General features: G+C 51.6%; 8 protein-coding genes across 8 annotated transcripts; 5 read left to right on the plus strand and 3 right to left on the minus strand.

The window, feature by feature from the left end:
• Positions 1–2,523: 2,523 nt before the first annotated feature.
• On the minus strand, positions 2,524–3,956 carry J4E85_008600 (uncharacterized protein; the record flags this gene model as incomplete). Its single annotated transcript, XM_051472824.1, has 2 exons — positions 2,524–3,122; positions 3,572–3,956. 2 exons carry the CDS (start codon positions 3,954–3,956, stop codon positions 2,524–2,526), a joined length of 984 nt encoding a protein of 327 aa, XP_051323645.1.
• A 937-nt stretch (positions 3,957–4,893) lies between these two features.
• Positions 4,894–6,002, plus strand: J4E85_008601 (uncharacterized protein; the record flags this gene model as incomplete). The annotated part of the gene is made up of 2 exons (XM_051472825.1): positions 4,894–5,248; positions 5,326–6,002. 2 exons carry the CDS (start codon positions 4,894–4,896, stop codon positions 6,000–6,002), a joined length of 1,032 nt encoding a protein of 343 aa, XP_051323646.1.
• Positions 6,003–9,790: 3,788 nt separating this feature from the next.
• J4E85_008602 (uncharacterized protein) lies at positions 9,791–10,425 on the plus strand (the record flags this gene model as incomplete). Its single annotated transcript, XM_051472826.1, has 2 exons — positions 9,791–9,980; positions 10,052–10,425. The coding sequence occupies 2 exons, from the start codon at positions 9,791–9,793 to the stop codon at positions 10,423–10,425; spliced, it is 564 nt and encodes a 187-aa protein (XP_051323647.1).
• A 1,293-nt stretch (positions 10,426–11,718) lies between these two features.
• Positions 11,719–12,675, plus strand: J4E85_008603 (uncharacterized protein; the record flags this gene model as incomplete). Its single annotated transcript, XM_051472827.1, has 3 exons — positions 11,719–11,868; positions 11,921–12,311; positions 12,356–12,675. The coding sequence occupies 3 exons, from the start codon at positions 11,719–11,721 to the stop codon at positions 12,673–12,675; spliced, it is 861 nt and encodes a 286-aa protein (XP_051323648.1).
• A 332-nt stretch (positions 12,676–13,007) lies between these two features.
• J4E85_008604 (uncharacterized protein) lies at positions 13,008–14,420 on the plus strand (the record flags this gene model as incomplete). The annotated part of the gene is made up of 1 exon (XM_051472828.1): positions 13,008–14,420. The coding sequence occupies one exon, from the start codon at positions 13,008–13,010 to the stop codon at positions 14,418–14,420; it is 1,413 nt and encodes a 470-aa protein (XP_051323649.1).
• A 1,089-nt stretch (positions 14,421–15,509) lies between these two features.
• On the minus strand, positions 15,510–16,234 carry J4E85_008605 (uncharacterized protein; the record flags this gene model as incomplete). The annotated part of the gene is made up of 2 exons (XM_051472829.1): positions 15,510–16,132; positions 16,186–16,234. 2 exons carry the CDS (start codon positions 16,232–16,234, stop codon positions 15,510–15,512), a joined length of 672 nt encoding a protein of 223 aa, XP_051323650.1.
• Positions 16,235–16,558: 324 nt separating this feature from the next.
• SNU13_2 (RNA binding protein snu13) lies at positions 16,559–16,936 on the plus strand (the record flags this gene model as incomplete). Its single annotated transcript, XM_051472830.1, is given in 2 exon segments — positions 16,559–16,785; positions 16,804–16,936. The coding sequence occupies 2 exon segments, from the start codon at positions 16,559–16,561 to the stop codon at positions 16,934–16,936; spliced, it is 360 nt and encodes a 119-aa protein (XP_051323651.1).
• Positions 16,937–17,368: 432 nt separating this feature from the next.
• Positions 17,369–19,259, minus strand: J4E85_008607 (uncharacterized protein; the record flags this gene model as incomplete). Its single annotated transcript, XM_051472831.1, has 3 exons — positions 17,369–17,702; positions 17,823–19,005; positions 19,160–19,259. 3 exons carry the CDS (start codon positions 19,257–19,259, stop codon positions 17,369–17,371), a joined length of 1,617 nt encoding a protein of 538 aa, XP_051323652.1.
• Between the last annotated feature and the right edge of the window lie 779 nt (positions 19,260–20,038).

Raw genomic sequence — 20,038 nt, forward strand, 5'->3', positions numbered from 1 at the left:
CGTGAAGTGAATAGTCCGTCGAGACAGTGCTCGCTCCTGTAAGACCCAGGCTCGCTGATTCAAGACGCCGTTTTCGACATCGCTATGATAATCGTCGATGATGCTGCTGATTAACACGGTTCCATGTGTGCTTGTGTGAACCTTGGCAAATTGAGAGTTCGGGTCTCGCAATCGTGGTCGCTCTAAGAAACCCTGGGTAGCATCTTGAGCAGACGTCGCGGCGATCGTTACGTGTGCATTACCGAAGATGTTGCCCATTTGCCCCGACTCCTTTCTCCAATCTTCGAGATCATCGTCATACTGAACTATGCATATCGAGTCGATCCATAAGTATCTTTTGCCGAGCTCGCGCGTCACCGTGATAGCATCCTGAAAGGTTTTTGAAAGTGTGTCAATGTCCAGACCCTGGGTGCATCTGAGCGTAAAGTTCCCAGAAGACGTGCAGAAAGACCTCTTCTGTTCTTGCGATAACGTACCCCAGCAATGTGACAGAGCGACGTACTCCCCTCGCTCACCTACTCTGGACACATGAAGTCGCAGCCGGTTGTCACTGACATCGAGAACTCTGGTAGGCAGTCGAGAGGTCTTTTTGGGGTAGCATTCAAAGCTTTTGTGTTCTTCATCGCACACCCGCATCCATTCTCGAAAGAGCCCAAAACGACTATCGTTATCGAGCAACATTGGGAATCCAATCTGCGTACCCGAATCACCAGCTATGGTCGCTGTGTGAATTGATCAGCCCCTGCAAGATCACGAATAAAAAGTGACCAACCTGGCGCGGCGCACAATCTATACGGCGACTGAACAATGTGTTTGAGAATTCCGGCTGCATCACCTGCGTTGAGCTTCGGCTGCAATGGACTATTGCAAAGCGCACACCAACTCATTATCCTATTATCACAAACCCCCGTTGATGTTTTCAAACAAATCCTACCACAGCGTGTACAGAGGGGTAAAGCAGGTGCCATCTGGCACATTTGCTGAATCTGCGTGTGAAACAATTCCGCGAAAACATTATCAACAGGATAGGTCCACACGTCTTCCATGTTCCAGAGCTGGAGGAGATGGAGTTTGAACTCTTCTCCCTTGCCGTCAAGTTCCGTTTTCAAACGTAGCACGCGAGGACGTAGAATATCCCGAAGAATGGTTTTAGGCAATTCTCCCCCCCTTTGCTTCGTGAGCCTCATAATCTTTTTACGAAGATTGGTTGTACCCGGGATTTTAAGTTTGAAATATTGTTCTTCCCATAATTCGATCTCCTGAAACTCTGGGGTATAGATGCCATCGTCATGGTCGGTAGTGTTGGTAGGTAAATCGGAGAGCTTATCTTTAAGCAGTCGCGCATTCCGTCGCTTGACCGTCGTGCTTTTGGCGATATCTAGGTTGCGCTTCCTGGGCCGAAGTACGCGTCGTTGAGTGTCTGGCTGTCGCGCCGTCGTCTGACGGCCCATTTTGTTGTTGTCTCCAAGGGCGCGATGAGAACTCTTTTCGTTCTGGAGCGTATGGATCGGAACTTGAATGGCTGGAGTATTATATGTCGGTAGACAACAGAGTGCAAAAAAGTGGATGGATAATACGACGCGCAAAAGCGTTTTACGTTCGCGGGCGAACGAGCCAGACAAGCAAGTTACGAGGAGGCGCAGCTGCTGCGGAGGGCCACGCTAACGCTGTGCCACCGCCACGATGCTGTCATGGTCTGTACTACTCGAAACACCGGTTAGAAAATGCAAGTCCGCCCAAAGTTGCTCAAACCTATCCACGACCGCGCGTTCTACGACTTGAGGTACTTTGTTTAGCGATGCATACACAAAGTACTGGAATATCAGACAATGAGTCTCGAACAAGAGAAGGCAGTGTAGCCTTGCAGCATGCGTCGTAAGCTGGAATGTGGCTGCCTCCCCGGTATGATGGGGCTGTGTTCCCGAAGTTGTCTTTTGGGACGAATCAGCCTGACCGGTCAAACTTGCCGCGGGATCGTGCAGTGACAAAATCTGCATGTTAGTTCTTAGGAAAGGTAGTAAAGTGCTGTAGTATATTGTGCGTAGTGTAGACGTAGTGTGGGCCTAGTGTACTCATCTCATCGCGTTGTAGTACCGACACCAACATGTCCTATGTCGACCGAAGCTGCAACACCCATATACCGTCGCGCTTCCAGTCTCTCGCTATCTGAACTCTTATACACTCCATCTAGTGTTTCCTTCGACGAGGGCATTGCAGGAACTTCACTTCCCCGTGCGATGCGGCTGGCCCAATGCACACTGCCAATATATACGTCAGACTCATTCATCCCTTCACATACGACCATAGGATCATGAAAATTAGGCTTCCCGTCCGCTCAGCCATATACAAGCATGATACCGGCGGATTAGTAGTTAGGTGGGTGACCACTAGCGAATCCCCGCTGTTGTATGTATTTTGATGTTTTTTTTTGCCCATCTTTTTGCTCCATGTCCGGGGCGGGCAGGTGGGCCGACGGCGAGAACAAGCTTAACCAGGTTGACACAACAGAAGACATGACCCCGTCTACAATCTTGACACACCTTCCATAAGATCATCAACTGCGCTGTCTTGCGCAGTCGCGATTTTTGCGTCCAAAAGGTGCTCAGCTAAGTCGTCCATCTCTGCATCTTCATCAGGCGTGACTCTGTCCTGCTCCTCACCTCCAGTCTCTTCGCTCACGACTCTCATTTCCCAAATCCCATGCATCGTGTCTCTTTTTTGTCCCAAGGCCTTAAACCCCTCAAGATACTTGATGCGGAAGATACCTGCTTTCTCTTCTGCTTCACATACCCTACCTCCCTTCTCGACAGCTTTTAGCACGGCTTCATATGTCCAGAGCTGCACGTTCGTCTCTACGTTGTCCGTTAGTCTCCGCGCACCCGAGACTTTCTTCCGCTCTTCGAGGTATCGCGGGTATTGGCTGCGTATGCGATCTTCGATGCACGCGGGGCAGATGAATGGATGGGCTTGTAGGTTCTCTTGTCGCTTGAGCCATGACAGCGGAAGTTGAGGTTTCGCGGAGTAGATACTGCGCGTGCAGTTTGACGAGCATGGCGACTTCGGGGCGGGGAAGCACATCGGTGTGGGAGGCGAGGACGGCGACTTGATGATGTGTTCGCAGTCTAGAGTGTGGAGAGGGGTGGACGGGTCATCGCAGTGATTTCGAGGCGGCGGCTTGGTGAGCGCCATGGTAGGGTGCGATATGTGTTAGTTGGATAAGTCGCGGGCGGGGAGAATTTGGGGTTGGGTGTGAGTGAAATGGTAGGCTGCAGTGATGGGATTGTGAAGACATGATGCGGATGGACATATGGTAGAGGGGTCGAAGTGCAAGTGAGATTACGGCTATTTGGGGGTGTTGTTGTGTCCTCGGCACACAATGACCACCTTCATTGAAGGTGCAGTGCATCTGCTGTCGTTATAATCTCCTTGGCTACCGGAGCCCCAAGCCCTTCTTTCTTACCAGGCAGAGCTCCTTCCAGCCATCGCTTGTGCTTTACATTCTTCCAACCCACAACCCTAAACACCAATTCCCTTCCCATTGTCCGTTTTGCTTTTACATACATCCCTGTACTCACTTCCTGGAGCAAGTGGCCAGTTTTCCGTATCACGGCTTGATCTTCATAGCGCACATTGTATACAACGCGCTCGATCGAATGACGCTCCGGGATATTACGGTATGCTTCGCGCCAGCTTTGAATGAAGGGAGTCATCAATGGGGGGTCGTAGATGTAACCGTCGTTTGGAACAACATCGCAGGAGACGATCGGGGATATCCCGATGTGCAGCGCTCTGATTGCAGTGACGGGGAGTGAGAAGCAGTCGTCGGCGGACTTGCGTGAAGACGGCGGCTGGAGGATGGGAACATTGGCGTCGCCGGTGGCTAGCTTGCTGCCTAGGACTGAGAGGGTCTCGGGATCGTTGATGGTAACGAGTATGTATGGTGTGTTACCAGGCATGGTTTGTTCGTAGATATCTGGGCATTCTGACGATGCGGTGAGAGTGTCGGGATACTCGGTATCTGTTCTCAGCTCTAGAGAGACTGGCATCGCGGAACTTTGATTGTTATATGGGTCGTCAAGGAAGAAGGGTGTGAAGAGGAGTGAATGTCGATGTTGATGTCGAGGCTTTTGACGTTTTGCCTCCGCAATGCTGACCTTTTAGGCAACCATTTGGGCAGCCAATGAGCGCGGCTATCTTCTATGCTGCTAGATAGGAACAGACTTCATTGTTCTCTCTGGCTCTTCGAGCTATTGGTCCTTGGTGCCGAGACATCCGAACATCGCCAGCGTTCACTTCCCGCAAGTGTCGGTCATCTTGCGCGTCGCCATGTTGTTACGTCGCAAAGCAAGCAGGCACAACCAGCAATCAATGTGGAAGCAGAGGTAGCAAGCTGACGTCATTCTTCAACCACTCGTCAGTCGCGCCTACCCCAGCTTCACGATACCTCCGCCAAGTTTCGTATGGTGCAACTATATACTACACCACCATGTGAACCCACACCACGAAATTGACCGAAGACGTTATAACACCCTCACTATCTGCAGCGTACGCGATGCGCATTCTGAAATCATGGGGGAGGTGAAGACTGCGCGGTTGCTATTGTGCGCGGCCTGCCCTTCACTAACTCCGGCTGCGTGAGCATCGCCAATCCAAGAGCTCACACCCAACTCACCCTCACTTCTTGGCGGTGAATTCTGAGTATTCAATCTTATTGTCGCGAAACCGACTCTTCGCTTTCGACTCACTCGACCTCGCCTGACCTACAGTCAAAGCTACCGACCACACACCTACCGCGCATACAACATCGCGCTTGCCGCCTACATCATCCTGTATCCCGACCTGTTCTCGTCACTAGCACGCATGTCGTCGTCCGTCGTCAGACAGTTCGGCAACATGCTCGCCACTCGGCGGTCGCTCCCAGGACAAGCAGCCGCGCCGTCGCCATCCACCAAGCAGAAGTCCGACTCCAAGGAGAAGACAGACGCCATACACGAGACAGTCACCTACCCACGCGTCCTAGGAATACGGGACGCAGACCCATGCAACAACGCATCCATGTCCTACGAGCATCTCCTCCAATGCGGTCACCTCATCACCACACCCATGCCCGACGAGCGATGCGCACCCAATTGCTACTGCATCAAGCACGGATGGCACGAGATCAACGGCGACGAGAAGAAGAAGGCGAAGATGCTGCTGTTCTATTGCGACGCGTGTGTAGAGGAGAAGAACGAAAAGCTCGTGGCTGGTACTTTGACCTCAACGGCTGCAGGCAAGTGAACTTACTAGCATTTAACGCTCGCGGCGACGCTAACCATCTGACAGAGAACCTGCGTCTCACCCTGCGCGAAAAGGAAGCCACGAAGCGCGAGAAGCAGACTAAGTTTCGCAAGTGCTATATCGCACTCAAGATCACCTCGGTGCCTTGCCACACCGACGGCGCACTACGCAAGAGTTATACGCCGCGCAAAGAGCATCATCCCTTCGATATTTCGATCCCTCGAGTAGGCGACAACTTCTTCGAAGATATGCTGGTGAACCCGGTGAAGGAACCGAAGGCGCCTCACATCACTACCGCGACCGCGCCCAGAGAAGCAAACCGCCCTGTCGTCGGCAGTAGCCCAGCCAACCTCGGCGAAGCCGGCGAGAACTACCTGCGATACACAGCAGCGCAATCTGCAGCACCCAAGGCACCCAAAGCCAAGCCGAGCGCCTCCAACGCTAAGAAGACCGCGTCGCTGTCTGCTCCCCGCGAGGCCGCTGCAGCATCACCGGTAGTACCAAGCTCTGATGTCGCGCAGAAGATATCTCCAAAGCAGTCACGCAAGAGGCCCATCGTCATCGACGACGATGAGGATTACGTGGACGCGCCGGAGAAAGAAACAGAGGTTGTCAAGAGGTCCAGGAAGCGACAAAAGGCTACTTCGTTGCCGTTGCCGCTGCCAGCTACCCCGAAGAGGAAGCCAGGGCGTCCTAAGGGAAGTGGCCGCAAGAAGGTGTGAGGGGTTGGCGGATACAGGTGGTGCGAAATCGTGAGGATGTGGAGGTGATGACGAGGTTGGACATTACAAGGACAGAGTGGATGCTGCTATGCGATGCCTAGACGCTGCTATGCGATGCCTGGATACTGTCGTATTTGCCGGGCTGGTATTCTGGTACGGGTACATACTGAATAGAACATGTCGTTGATGATGCTTTCGATGGAAGATGTGATGAAGAAGATGATGGATGGCCATGGTGTGCGATGTTGCTTTCACCCCACTTGGCCTGCTGACTAATCTACATTCTGCCATCTCGCCACTCTTCTCTTCAATGTACCAAAGACATGATTTATGCATACAACATGTCTTGTGTTGACGTTCATTAACGCAATTTACATGGTCTATCTTCATGCTCTACTACATCCAATTCCACCCCATCAAACACCTCCCCACATCGCAATTTCCAACCCCCCTTAATCCAAAAACCACTCACAATACGCTAGCAAGATAGAGTCCAGATAGCACACAACATACAACGCCTGAGACCAAGATTACCGCGATCTCTATGTTCGACATTTCGTCCACGCTGTGAACTCTGATATCCCGCCGCCTATCATCTCTTTGTGAAGGGAGACCGCGTTCTAGATCAATTGTAGTGCGCTCTTGCTGGTCGTATGTGTTAGGGCGGATGATTGAGTCGGACATGGCGTTGGTATCAGTCGTTGTTTCGCGAGCAACTGTCGAATGGTTGGTTGATTTCGCTGTTGCGTACTGTTATGTGGAGCTCGTAATATTATGGGTGGCACAGGGAATATGATGAATGAGTGAGACGATTATGTAGAGTGGCCGGGCGCTGATTAGTGAATGTGCAATGCACTAGTCCGCTGAAACATCGTGTGAGTGGAAGGCATGTGGCGCTGCGAGCGACTTGTGTAGCCCCCGCCCCATACCGCGATCTCCAATCCCTTCACCCACCAATCACTCACAACACACCAGTACCATAAAGTATAGACAACGCAAAACTCACACCGCTCACAACCAAAAGTACCGCGATAGTCATGTTCACCCATTCACCCTGCCTGTACATCCCAGTATACCGACGTCCACGTCCATCATGTCCGTGCGAGGAGAAACCGCGTTCTAGATCAGGCATGGCGGGCTCTGGCTGGTCGTGCGGATTGGGGTTGGGGTTGATGAATAAGCTGATGAGGAGGTGGTTGGCGGCTGCGGAGTTGCGAGTAGCCGTCGAAAGGGAGGTTGAAGTAGATGTGGAGATATTGTTGTTTGGGGTAAGTGTTGAGGGGGTTGATAGAGTGGTTGTAGGGGTACTGTTGTCTTGGGTTCGTAGGATTATGGGTGGCATCGCTGTTACTGTGGGTCTGAGTGTTGTTAATATGAGCAAGGTAAGTGTAAAAATAGTCCCGGCGCTCTATAAGTGAATGTGCAATGGGTTTGTTTGCTGCCTGGGTGGATGGATGGAAGAAATGTGGTTCTGTAAGTCCCTTCGAGACTGCATGATCGAAAGTACCTGTGTGTTCCACAATACTTCTTTTCCTGGAAATGAGTCAAAAGCCTTACGTGTTATTGCGCTACTAGCTATGAAAATGGCTCCGCTGGCTCTAGTGATCATTTCTCGCGATCCCCCTCGTTCCCCGACGAACATCAGCAGAGTTAAGGGACTGACGATATGCTTCCATAAATGGCTGCATCCTGTTCACCATGAATTGTTTCTCAATGCCAGCATCTTCGACGTCGTCCACATATTGTCGAGCCGCAAGGGCGATGGCCATCTAAGCAGCATATACAACTTTAGATCCTTGGACGGAACGTAGGGTATGTTTTCCAAAGCCGACGAGTGGCGGACGTACTGACAATATCCTCGGACAGTCGCTGCAGCCTCCATCTCACTACCGACGACCCAGATCTTGTCAAACCCACCTATAATCGTATTTGCAACGACGATAAGACCGCCCACTTCGAGCGACAGGAGGCGATTTTCCAAGGTTTCTGTAAAGACATCCAATGAATTCTCAAGAAAGACAACATTCTCTAAGCGAAGTCTGATTGATAGTCGAAATAACTTCTGGACTGCGATCCGGTTCAATGTCACATTGACGAGGCTCAACGTGTCGAGACTGGAGGTCCAGATCGGACAAAGAAGCTGAGACGATCCCGACACTAGCCCTATCTGAGGCGTGGACATGTGGAGCGCGTTGTTCTCTGCGAGCGATCTTCCTGAAAAGATCAGATGCCGTAGATGTGGACAGCGCAAGGTGTTGGGCATGATGAGAGTATCGTTGGCCAGTCTCATCTTCAACGAATCGCTGCTATACCCATCAGACTTGTCGCCACTGTTAAATTTGTATTCCAGGGTAGTGAGATGAGAGAGCACCATGTTTCCGGTGGGAAACCCGACGAAGCCTAGTGTGTTGAAGTTGATGGAGGCTTTCCAAAGTCGCTGCCCCTGGCGGTGATCTACGTGTCTAAGCAAAGCGTAGAAGATGTTCATGGAGTGCCTGCATTGAGCTTTCGCGCAGGTGTACCGTAGCGGATAGTTTTGAGCAAGGCCAAATGAAGGGAGAACAATGTTGCCTGTATTGTCTCCGCACGGCTTTTGATCGAAGACATGTTCTGTGGGAAGCAAGTTGCTAGTCTCCCTGAGTGGTGTATGCTTCGTGTACGCTCTATCCACGGAAAGAGGAAGCATGCTGCGGGTTGGCCGATAACAAACTGTTTCCAAATTGATGAACAAGTCCATCCAACCTACGCTGTTATCTTCCAACCATGTAGACCAAAGATAGGGATCCGTCATCCGGTCGTGTTGACAAGGGCGGTGGAACTCTCGGTCACGATAGCTTAGTCCTGCCCTCTCGAATTCTGCAACCTCCAGTCGTCGTGGCGCCGCATCTTTGTACACTATAGCCCTTACGAGTTTCGCTCGAGCAGGATCGTCAGCGATGCCTTTGAGTATGGCGATGCTCTTTAGATCTGGCGCAAAGCACACAGTGCGATAGAGATATTTCTGGAACCCCGGTTTGTTGCAGGCCTTGGAGGTCAAGAGGAAGCTGATGACATCGTGGGAACTCTCGTTGTTATCACAAATCACGTACCCTAGCACGGCATCGATAAGCTCGTTCGGCAACGGCAGCTCGCTGCGCAGTGGAGTTACCGGTGAGCAGTTCCCGTCGTGAAGTCGCAGACGACATGGCTGATCGATGACGCGAGTTTGGCTATCGGCCGGCGGGATTGGCCACGGTACCATCCGATCCATATCAGCTATGAGTCGAAGGGGTTTTGAGAGTCTAGGTCAGCATCAGCGACTGATACAGATATATACAGATGCCCGTGTCGCGTGTCGCATGGACTACACCAAACGAACGAACAGCATCACATGTCGCTAAGCCGTTGTTGCAGCCCTTGTGAGCACTGACAAACCATGTGAAGGTTTACAATACTAGAGCCGCAAAGTTTGCGTCTCGTTTCGGCATTCTCGCTTACACCGAGAAACAAAGCGTGCTTTCCTGAGTGTGACGTATGCATACTCCGCACGCATAGCGACATGGGTGTAGCTCGAATGTGGGGCCTCTCAAGACTGGATAAAGTACGTTTAGAGCGCGTACACGCAGCCCCGTCGGTTGGCAATGCATGAGCATAGCGCTGTATCGCAGTGTTGACCGTTGATCAACTGCCCGGATATGTCGACGTGCACAACCGACTTTGAGCTTCGCACTGCAAGGTTCTCAGATCTTTCTTCGATAGCGACGGTATGGGCAGCGGCATTCTTTGACGATGAGATCATCGGCGTGATCATGCATCCGCACCGCAAGGAGTATCCGGACGATGTATACTGGTTCTTGCTGCGCGGTATCCGAGAACGGTTTTGGGACTGGCGACATCGATTCCTGGTCGTGACAGACGATGAGAAGGTCGTTGGTGCCGCAGATTGGAGGAGGCTAGGAAAAGGCGGAGAAGGCATGGGTTTGGGGCGAACAGATCCACGTATGTCCATCAAAGTATTCCGCACAGCCTATGAGCGCGCAGCTGGCCCTATCTGACCTCTCTGTTCGCAGGTAATCTCATCGCGTCGGTCGTGAATACATACCACTCCGTGTCTGTAGCGCTCTTCCCCAATCGCGCGGCTGATCCTACGCGCACATCCTTCCTCGACACCGCTGTCGCGAACTCTGAAAAGTACTGGACTGGCCATCGCACTGAGTGCTGGGACTTGCACGTATGTGGTGTACACCCAGACTATCAAGGTAAAGGTATTGGAAAGCTGTTAGCCACGTGGGGTGTACTCGAAGCGCAGAAGGAAGATGACGGGGTTGTGGCTAGTGTCTTGTGTGGAGAAAAGAATAGAGAATTTTATGCGAAGGCTGGTATGGGTGTTCAGGTTTCGGAACCGAAGGGCGATGCAGGCGGCATCGCGTTGTTCACGAGGTAGATCGCGCGGGCGACGTGGGTCAGCCAATGAGCATTGCCGGAGCTGTGCCGGCGGCATCGCGTCTCTCGTGACGCGTCTGCGACTACTTTGTCTACCTCCCCATCACGGTAGCGCTTTCCTTCATCACATTCATCTCTTGCCCATCGTTAATCGTTCCTTGTGAATCGATGAGACAGCACGCAGCACCGCAATGAAGATGAGAAGGAATGACCGAAAATGCCGACCGCGCGGACCGAGCGTGACTGCATGGCAGCAACACATAGCTGCTGCTACCCGCCGTATTGGATGACTTTCAAACCATGAACCCTTCTCCTCCATCAATCACTCCTATCCGAGGATACACAATATGAGTTCCGCTATTACATTCGCTGCGGGTGTCGTGCTCCACGCTACTGTCTTGGCCAGGCATCGCGAATGGGACCGCCATTCAGCCGCCATCTTATCCTCAGCATGTGTCCTCTTCGCAGCTACAGTCGTAGCAGTTGCTGTTATTCGGAATGTTTCCTGGGTCTCTTCTTTCGCTTGCGTGGGCGATGTGACCACGTCCTTCGTCAGCGGCCTTCTCAGTTCTATGATAGTGTATCGACGATGGCTACACCCTCTCAGATCCTTTCCAGGGCCTATAACTGCACGGAACACTAGCCTATGGATCATCAAGCAAAACGTCCCTGATCTCGACTTATACGTCAAGATGCGCAGCTTGCATGATCGATATGGCGACTTTGTGCGAATAAGTAGGTTTGGGGAGTATTTAGACGAGTGCGTCGTTGACCTGGTCTAGGGCCACGCGAGATCTCGATCTGCCATCCTGATGCGATAGCGGACGTACACGGACCGAGGAGCAAGATCCTGAAAGGCGAATTCTACGATCAGACCCATCCATTTCATAGCCTCCAATTCATCCGCGATCCGAACCTCCATAAGGAACAGCGTCGGTACTGGGACAGAGCTTTCCATAGACCAGGTCAGTGATCTCCGCTTTCGTTTGCTGCCAAGCAACCAAGGTCGAGCATACACCTCCTTCTGTCATTTCTAGTTCCGCACGATCAACGTCACCAGCTAGCACGATGGAATGTTAGACTACCACAGCTAACAGCTGTAGCACTGCTGGGATATGTGCCACGACTTATACGACACTATCGAATCACTGCCAGTATACTTACGAGTCATGCGGCATCACGAAAGCCGATCGACGCCAGCGGTGCCTTTTTAGACCTATTCTTTGATGTCATATCGGACTTGACGTTTGGTCAGTCCTTCGATACACAGACCACGAAGCAGCGAAGTCCGATCATGGCAGAGTTCCTCAGCAAGCAGAAAGTACTTGGCTTCGCCTTGCTGAACATGCCTCTGCTCCACCTCGCTAAGAATCTGCACACATCCACAAGGAAGCAGAAGCCCTGGGAACGTTGGTATGATGAAGCATTGAAGGCCCGCAGTAAGGTAAGTCCGCCAAGCTCTGACCAACTTTCGATCTTGATGCTCATATGCGAAGAAAACTGTTTCGACTTCGGACATATACACATACCTGCCGCAATCTGAGCTCTTCAACGGCAACGCTCTCAGAGAGGCCAAGTTGGCTATCGTTGCTGGCGCTGATACAAACGCTATCACGATGTCGAACATTTGCTATCTACTGTGCCGCCATCCTGGGTACCAGGCGAAGCTCCACTATGAGTTGTCAGCCTTACATTCTCTTTTCCCCGGCAACGATGATCTGACGAACAAACCTTGCTTGGCTGGCATCATCAATGAAGCATTGAGATTGCATCCGCCCGTGCCCTCCGGTCTTCAGCGTGTAACACCCGCAGAGGGCGCAGTCATCGCCGGCCGACACATACCGGGCCATATGAATGTCACAACGCCGACGTACGCACTACATCGAGGTAGTGATCTCTCTCTCTTGTTGCAGCTTGAGCTGACCTTTCAGATGCACGCGCGTTCGTTCGACCAAACGAGTTCATTCCCGAACGCTGGTACTCCCGTCCCGACCTCATCCTTCGCAGAGACGCATTCGTTCCATTTGGCTACGGCGTGTACAACTGTGCGGGCAAGCCATTGGCCATGTTACAGTTGCGCATGGTCCTTGCCATGATCTCTCGACGGTTTATCATGTCATTTGCTCCTGGCCAGGAAGCTCTATGCCAGTACTTCATCGATCATCAAGCCGACTGCTTCACGCTCCACCTTGAGCCCCTTCCTTTGCTGTTCGAACGAAGAGGCGATTGGAACGAAGAGGCGTGTGAGTAATACCAAGGTGGATCTTTTATCGCGATGTGGCTGGCACATGACCGCATGCTACAGCGGCGAAGATGGAACATTGCTACTGCAGTTTGCTGATAGGTCTCAAACATCCTCCCTCAACCTCCGTAGTTGTAGGTATTCACATGGATATTATTGAGCTATCAGAACTGTAAGTGAAATGAGATATGGGCGGCGAGCGAAAGCAACCACCCGAATGACCCTGAATCACCAGTTTTGCTCCCCTATGGTTCGCTTCCAACCCACACCCCATTCGCTACCACTGAATCACAGCACCCCATTTTCCCCCCGCTTTGACTTCAGCCGGACGAGCCGACATTATGGGCTTCATGAAGCAAGGCAGCCATCGTCCCCTCGGCAGGCGCCGCACTCTGCACGACTTGCGACATGCAGCGCGCAGCCCTAAGCAACCTGCGAATTCCGATCAGACATTAGTGCAAACAACAGACGCCTCACAGGCTCACGACGCCACGTCGCGACTGAAGAAACGTGCAAGCACCTTCGGCATCAAAAATGCGCTCACCAAACTACGCATCATCAAAAGCAGCGCTGCCCCCACGCCGCCAATCTGGACCCAGTATGAGCTTGTTAAACGTATAGGCTCCGGTGGAAACGGCCTCGTAGATCTCTGCTTCGACACATCAGCCGACATCCTCGTCGCAGTAAAGACTCTGACACTGCCAAACCCCGCCGCACCTCTAGCAGAAGCAACGATTCTCCAAAACCTCGGCCGCCACGGTAACATCATCCGATACTATAACAGTGTCCTGAGTCCACCGCATCCTTCTCGTCTACAATTGATCTTCGAATACTGTCCTAGAGGCGATCTACTGGATTACCTGGATACTTTAGATGGCCCCATCCCTGAACTATTCCTTTGGCATGTCTTCAAGCATGTTGCTTGTGGTCTTGCTTTCCTGCACAGCCGCGGCGTGGTGCATGGCGATATAAAGCCCGCGAATATCCTCCTCACCGCGGCGCGAGAAGGCGAGCGTTTCTCGTTACCCAAGATCGCAGACTTCGGCGCTGCGTCATGTAGTCCGCCACCGGAAATCCCACGAGGACACCTAGGTACACCGTCCTTCCAACCACCTGAAGCAGACCATCGTCACGGACCCGAATCCGATATTTGGTCGTTGGGATGCATGATCCATGAACTGATACTGGGTCGTGTACCTATGCAGAAAGTTCGAGAGCTGGAGACCGATGCCGAGACTTGGTTTGAGGGGAGCGGACGACGGATACCGGATGGTGTCGTTGAGTCTAGTCTCTATAAGGAGTTCTGTTACTACCAGGCTTGCCACGTCGTTGAACGCACACGCATTGATTGCCCATCTGACTATACAACGAAAGTATACAGTACCCTGCTAAACCACTTCATGATGCGAGCGCTTGACCTCGACTGGGAGAACCGCATCACGGCCAGCCAACTGTACGACCTATTACCTAAGCTCGAAGCCATTGTGCAAGATATCCACATCCTGGGCAACCCTGATCTTCTCGAAAGCTTCGAGGACCGAGGGGACATGAATGGTCAAGAGGCCGTATGCATCACCGACTCCCAGATGCTCCGACAACTGTTCGAGAGATTGGCACGGCATGCAGACTGGGCGAGCCATCAGGAGATGCGGAAGAGAGGGATGCAATTGCTGTTTGTTATGGAGGAAGAGGATCATTTTGCGATTTTCAGGGCGCTGAGGGATGTAAGGGGCTTTTGGGGTATGGAATGGTGAGGTGGGATGGGTGGGTAGCAGGGGGAGATGCGAATCTATGCAAACGTGGTTTCGACTCAAGCTACGAAGTCTGACTGCTGAGGGTGTACAGGGCCAACCAAGCCGTCCCACGAATCGCGATATCACTATTGATGGGCCTGAATTATCGAATTGATGATGTACGTTATCAGGTTATCATGCCGCGGTGTCGCAATTCAAAATGCCGTGAACAAAAAGATTAGCTCAGCGGATATCAGTAACATTGTTTGGCTCATCCGACCTGTAGCAATGATCATCGCGAAGCCAATCGCAGATTTAACTGATTTCGGTCACTCCCTAGACTTCTCTCGCTCCAAGTGTCTATAATCATCCATACCCGCAGCCACCCACCCCTCAAGGCCCCTCTTCCTCCCCATACCCCTCCCTCCATTTCCGATCCATAAACCGCACTTCAACCTCGCCCTTCAGACCCCCCTAATAACCCCCGTCGACCTATCCAGCGTTTCGTGTAACCAAAAACTTAAACAGGATTGATCGAGAGTACGGATCTCATATAATTTTCTCATCATTCGATGCCAAATCATCTGATCACCAGCCAAAGTAGCCCTGAATCAGTGGCCTTCACAACAAGTCCACCGATGTCGGCTCGACACTCTCATGCATATTTTAGGCTTGTCTTTACTTTTCTTATAGGATTATCGCAGTCACAGTAGTAGTGGTGTAGCCGTGATATGAAAGCCAGACAAGGGACCATCTACATTCGCTGCTCTAGCTTGCACGTAACTATCTTCGAACTTCGGTGAATCTTCAGTTGTTATGAGCAGGATCCTTCTTTCTCTTTGTATCTAAGTGCCGGCGTCAATGTCGTGGTGTCGTTACCCACTTGGCGCATTGGCGCGGATTGCTGGACGCTGATTTGCATGTTCTTGCCGAACCCTTTCCGCCGCATTGCGGGAGCTGCGAGTAGAGTCGTTCTGCAGCTTCTGTACTAATACCACGGTCTTCGCAGGTTGTTAAAAAAAATACAAGAGTACAGCTGAGACTAATCATGTCGGGTAACCCGATAGTTCGGACAATGGGGTATATTCATGACTTCGTGCCGCCCAGCAACTACCTCATAACCGGCGGTCTTGCCTCTTTATTGAACGCCATCCTGCTGCAAAGCCATTCGACCGCCTCTTGCACACCAGTCCCTGTGAGAGCACTGCACGGCAGCACTCTACTGTCTCTGACATTTCCACCCTTCTCTCCCTCAAATACTCTTCTCACGAAGCCCTCTTTAATCCTCACGACTTCGACGCAGTCTTCGCGGTCTTGTTTGTTCGCCAGTATCAATATCGGCACGCCGCTGGCATCCTCGTTCGCAAGCACGCTTTCCAAAACCAACTTGCACTCGTCCAACCGCCCAATGTCTTCCATGCTTGCTGCATTGTTCGCGCTCATATCGGCTAGCGTGGCGTTGCCTACATCGCTGCTGTCTATAACGAAGACGATGGCGTGGCAGCTGCTATAGTATGATTGCCAGAGCCCGCGCAAGCTATGTTGGCCGCCGACGTCCCATATCTTGAGGTAGATGGGCGGATTTGGAGGTGGGAGGGCGATGGTGGCGACGTTTTGGCCGACGGTGGGGACGGTCTTGAGGTTGGGGTGCGAGGCCGAGTAGGTGCCTTTTATTTGCTCGAGGAGTGTCGTCTTGCCGGCATTGTCGAGGCCTAGGAGGAGGACGGAGTACTCTGCGATACGTTAGTTGCAGTGCGCTGGATGCGTCGAAGGTTGGGATGCGTACCTTCCTTACTTGTCGCATGAAGATATATCGACTTGAACAGGTGATACATGGTTTGCGCGACGCGTTATGTCGACGCGCGCTTCACATGTCGGCGAGTGAGGGTCTAAGGCGCGCGGTTGATGGGGAACGTGTCATACCGTTGTTATCGATAAGCCCCAGGCAGATATATTTCGAATTGCGATCCTGGTGGTCCCACCTACAACCATTTCCCGACCACCAATTACGACATTTGCAAGGGCGAGCAAGGCAGTGTGAGTATTGACGATTTCCGAGACATAGACCTATGCTAACAGCCCCAGGAACCCACGGGCGAGCCAAGCAGTGAACCCAAGCTTAACCGAAAAACTCATCTTTTCGACCTCCAAAAGCCACCATGTCTACGCCATCCGCAGCCTGGCCCATCGCCGACACCACCCTAGCCGAAAAGCTTCTGGACCTGATCCAACAAGCAACCCACTACCACCAAATCTCCAAGGGCGCCAATGAAGCAACTAAAACGTTGAACCGAGGAACCTCCGAGCTCATCATCATGGCTAGCGACGCCGAGCCCCTCGCCATTACACTTCATCTTCCACTCTTGTGTGAAGACAAGAACGTGCCGTTCGTCTATGTGCCCAGTAAATTGGCACTGGGACGGGCTTGTGGCGTTGGTCGCTCGGTTGTGGCTGTCAGCCTCACCAGCAATGAGGCGAGCGATTTGATGGGACAGATCAGGGCTATGAAGGATGCGGTGGAGAGGATTGCGATTTGACGATGAAGAGCGGGTCTGGAAATGGCTTGGCTCTGAGTTATTGAATCCTGGTACTGGGTTGGGATGGAGTTGGGGGTGAACGACAAGGTCTGCGCGACGCGAGACGCATGGTAGCTCCGGAATACACTCTTTAGACATAGTAATGCCAACTCTTTGCCCGGAAGCCGAGTCTATGAATGGCGTCAATGTATTCTTGCGGGCTCGTTATGTCCTGTACCTCTCCGCTCCGTTATGGATCGATGTTGGCACACCATCAGATAGATCGTGGGGAGAAAGGACGTGATCGGATAGTAGCACGCAATGAGAGCTATAGCACATTGAACAGGGTAGAAAATTAAAAAGAGCTCTGCCGTCTACACTCGTATCACATCCAAAATCCAACAAGATGCCGAGGCAAGGTAGGCTTCCGAGTAGATTTTCAATCTTTCCTCATCAACTCTCAACCACTTTGTAGCCCTCAGGGTTCTTTTCGACAAGCCACGCCCATGTCGCCTCATCTCCGAGGTCATCACGCACTGCCTTCCAATCGTCATCTGGTCTTTCAGAAGGCTTGCCGGTTTGCGGATCGTTGTAATAGTCCTCCCAACGCTGCAACAGGTCCAAGATTCTTGAAAAATCTCCACGTTTCTTTATTCTGAACAGTAATAAATTTTCCACTTGGACCCATTTGTCTTTATCATAAACATCCTGGCGAGGTAGTTTGCCGCTCTCATTCCTGATTGTTGGGTTGGCGCCAGTCCTGAGCAGAACCTGGATCATCTCATAGCTGTTATAAGATGATGGGCCTCTTGACTGGATTGTGCTGCACATAGTACGCAAGCTGGCGGATGCCACGTTGCCTTTAGTGTGGGCGGCCAATAGCATGAAGAGAGTTATCCCCCCGTACCGTGCGCCCCGTGCTACCCACCACAAATCCGTATCTTCCACGCAACTCCCGTGCTCCAACAGAAGCTCAATTATCGCTATGTATTGGAGACTTCGCACTTTGGATATTTCTCCTTCCCAAATCCTTCTCACTTCTCTTTGCCAGCAGCCCTTTATCGCACGCTTCAGAAGTGTATCTTTATTCCCGTCCTTCACGTTGAGCATGCGCTGCAACACTACGTTATCTGTTTCTGACTTGATCAGGTTTTCTAAATCTTCCATGCACGCAACTTGACACGCTTTCGCCGTCTTGGACCAGTCACATCCACCTCGACGGATTAATGCCTTCTTGATTCGGTCTTTCTGTAGTCCGACTCGACTTTGCTGTAATTCGAGTTCTTGAATCTGTACACGGTCCTCGAAGCATGAGTCCAGTATGCTTTTGTCGAGGTGCGGCGGCACAGCATCAGTTACTTCGTCATCGATTGGTATATCAAAGGTCAGGATGGAGTCCAAATCTATAGGCTCAAACGTGTATCCGGCTTGTAGAATATGCTCCCACATGCTGCCTTCTTCATCGTGACAAGATCCTGGACGAACCGAGTACTCTATCGAAACCCGAAGAATTGCAAGGGCGTTCATATCCAGGGCTAGTAGAAGCTCCAGAGTTTCGGTATTGTCAACTGCAGCGGAACCCATGACTCTCTCGATCAACCCAACATTCCGATTCGTTAACTCGTCTTGACGATTGTCCAGAATGACTTCTGTATCATAAACGTCCAACTGCGCTTTCCAAGCCAGTTCGAAGATCCTAGGGGCGCTTTTATGTCTTTTTGTTATGACTATTGGATCAATCAGCTCGTAAGCGGCTCTTGGTTTACGCTCTTGTATAGCAAAGTGGAGTAGTGAGACACTTCTCAGTCCTAATTGTATCTCCAGTATTCTCCATGCAGGCCACAAATCCTGCAGAATACTCAAAACACCCAGCCTCTGTCCAAGAATAGCCAGCTCAAAGGCTTGACCTACAACATCTCGGGTTTCTGTCCTGGTTTGTGGGAGACGTTCCATGATCCAGCGAACAGCCTTGAGTGTGCCGTTTTTGCATGCGATCTCTAATGGAGTTTCAGAGGCTGAGTTTTTGAGCAGCAGAGAGTCGTGAGTAACTGAGTCCTTGGTGAATTTGAAGCGTGTCCTCATCAGGATATCTATGTTGTTGTTGTGAGCAGCCAGATGAATGGGATAGTCGCCATCGTCATTGGGTTCGTCCAATGGAGCCCCTCGATCCAGACAATCGAGGACTGTATCAGGCTCATACGAATCAAATCCATCCATTAGTTCCTCATGGAGCTGTTTCCGTACTTTTGGTGTCTGTTGAAGAGGTGGATCCAGGATTGCTTGTAGCATACTTTGGTCCACCAAGAGATGGTCCGGGTAGTCTAGTCCGTGACTGAAAGGCCATGATTGCTTGATCCAAGTACATGCCCGCCAGGGCCATCTTAACCAGCCTTGTTGGGGATAGGCATGGCTGATTGATCGCGCACTGACCGCGGAAGTCCGCCCATCGTCATCCGTGCTCTCAGCAACAAATATCCTGCAGATTGCGTATGCGACATGACCGATGGCAAAGACGGCGATGATAGCGTTGGCACTTTGACCCCATTCGCCTATCAAACTGTCCCATGATCTATTGATAGTATCTGTTCCTCGTAGGACGTTGAAAATCGAAAGTCCATGGAGTAGCACGAACGGCCAATAGATCAAATAGCTTGTGGCTACAGTGGCGGGTAAGGACCCCCAAAGAGCTGTGGCCTTGACACGCTCACTTCGAGCAGAGTTGTGCTTGTTCTCGATCTTGTTCAGGCTCGACGTGAGACGGAAGGCTACCGGGCACGGAAGTATCGATGCCACAATGCGGAACGAATAGTATATCCAGTATGCTGTCGAATAGTGCTGGGACGACAACTGATCCCATGTAGAGGCCCCGCATTGGAACTTGTGACGCCGTGTGTATTCGCCGAAAGCTACTCCCTGCACAACGTATCCAAATATCTGCATCACAAATCCAAAGCTGACTAGCTTCCGTGCAGCAAGTACGTCCTTATCTGAAAAGGCCATCGATATCGAAGCACTGACCGCGTCAATACTTGAGAGAGCAATGACAAGCTCTTGACTGTTTAATGCCGATTTCCCCTTAAGGAGATTAACTGCAAGATATGATAAATCTGCGTTTGATCAGCA

Source organism: Alternaria conjuncta (genome assembly GCF_024043145.1).
Source record: "Alternaria conjuncta strain BMP 0040 chromosome Unknown scaffold_13, whole genome shotgun sequence".
Taxonomy (NCBI): Eukaryota; Fungi; Ascomycota; class Dothideomycetes; order Pleosporales; family Pleosporaceae; genus Alternaria; species Alternaria conjuncta.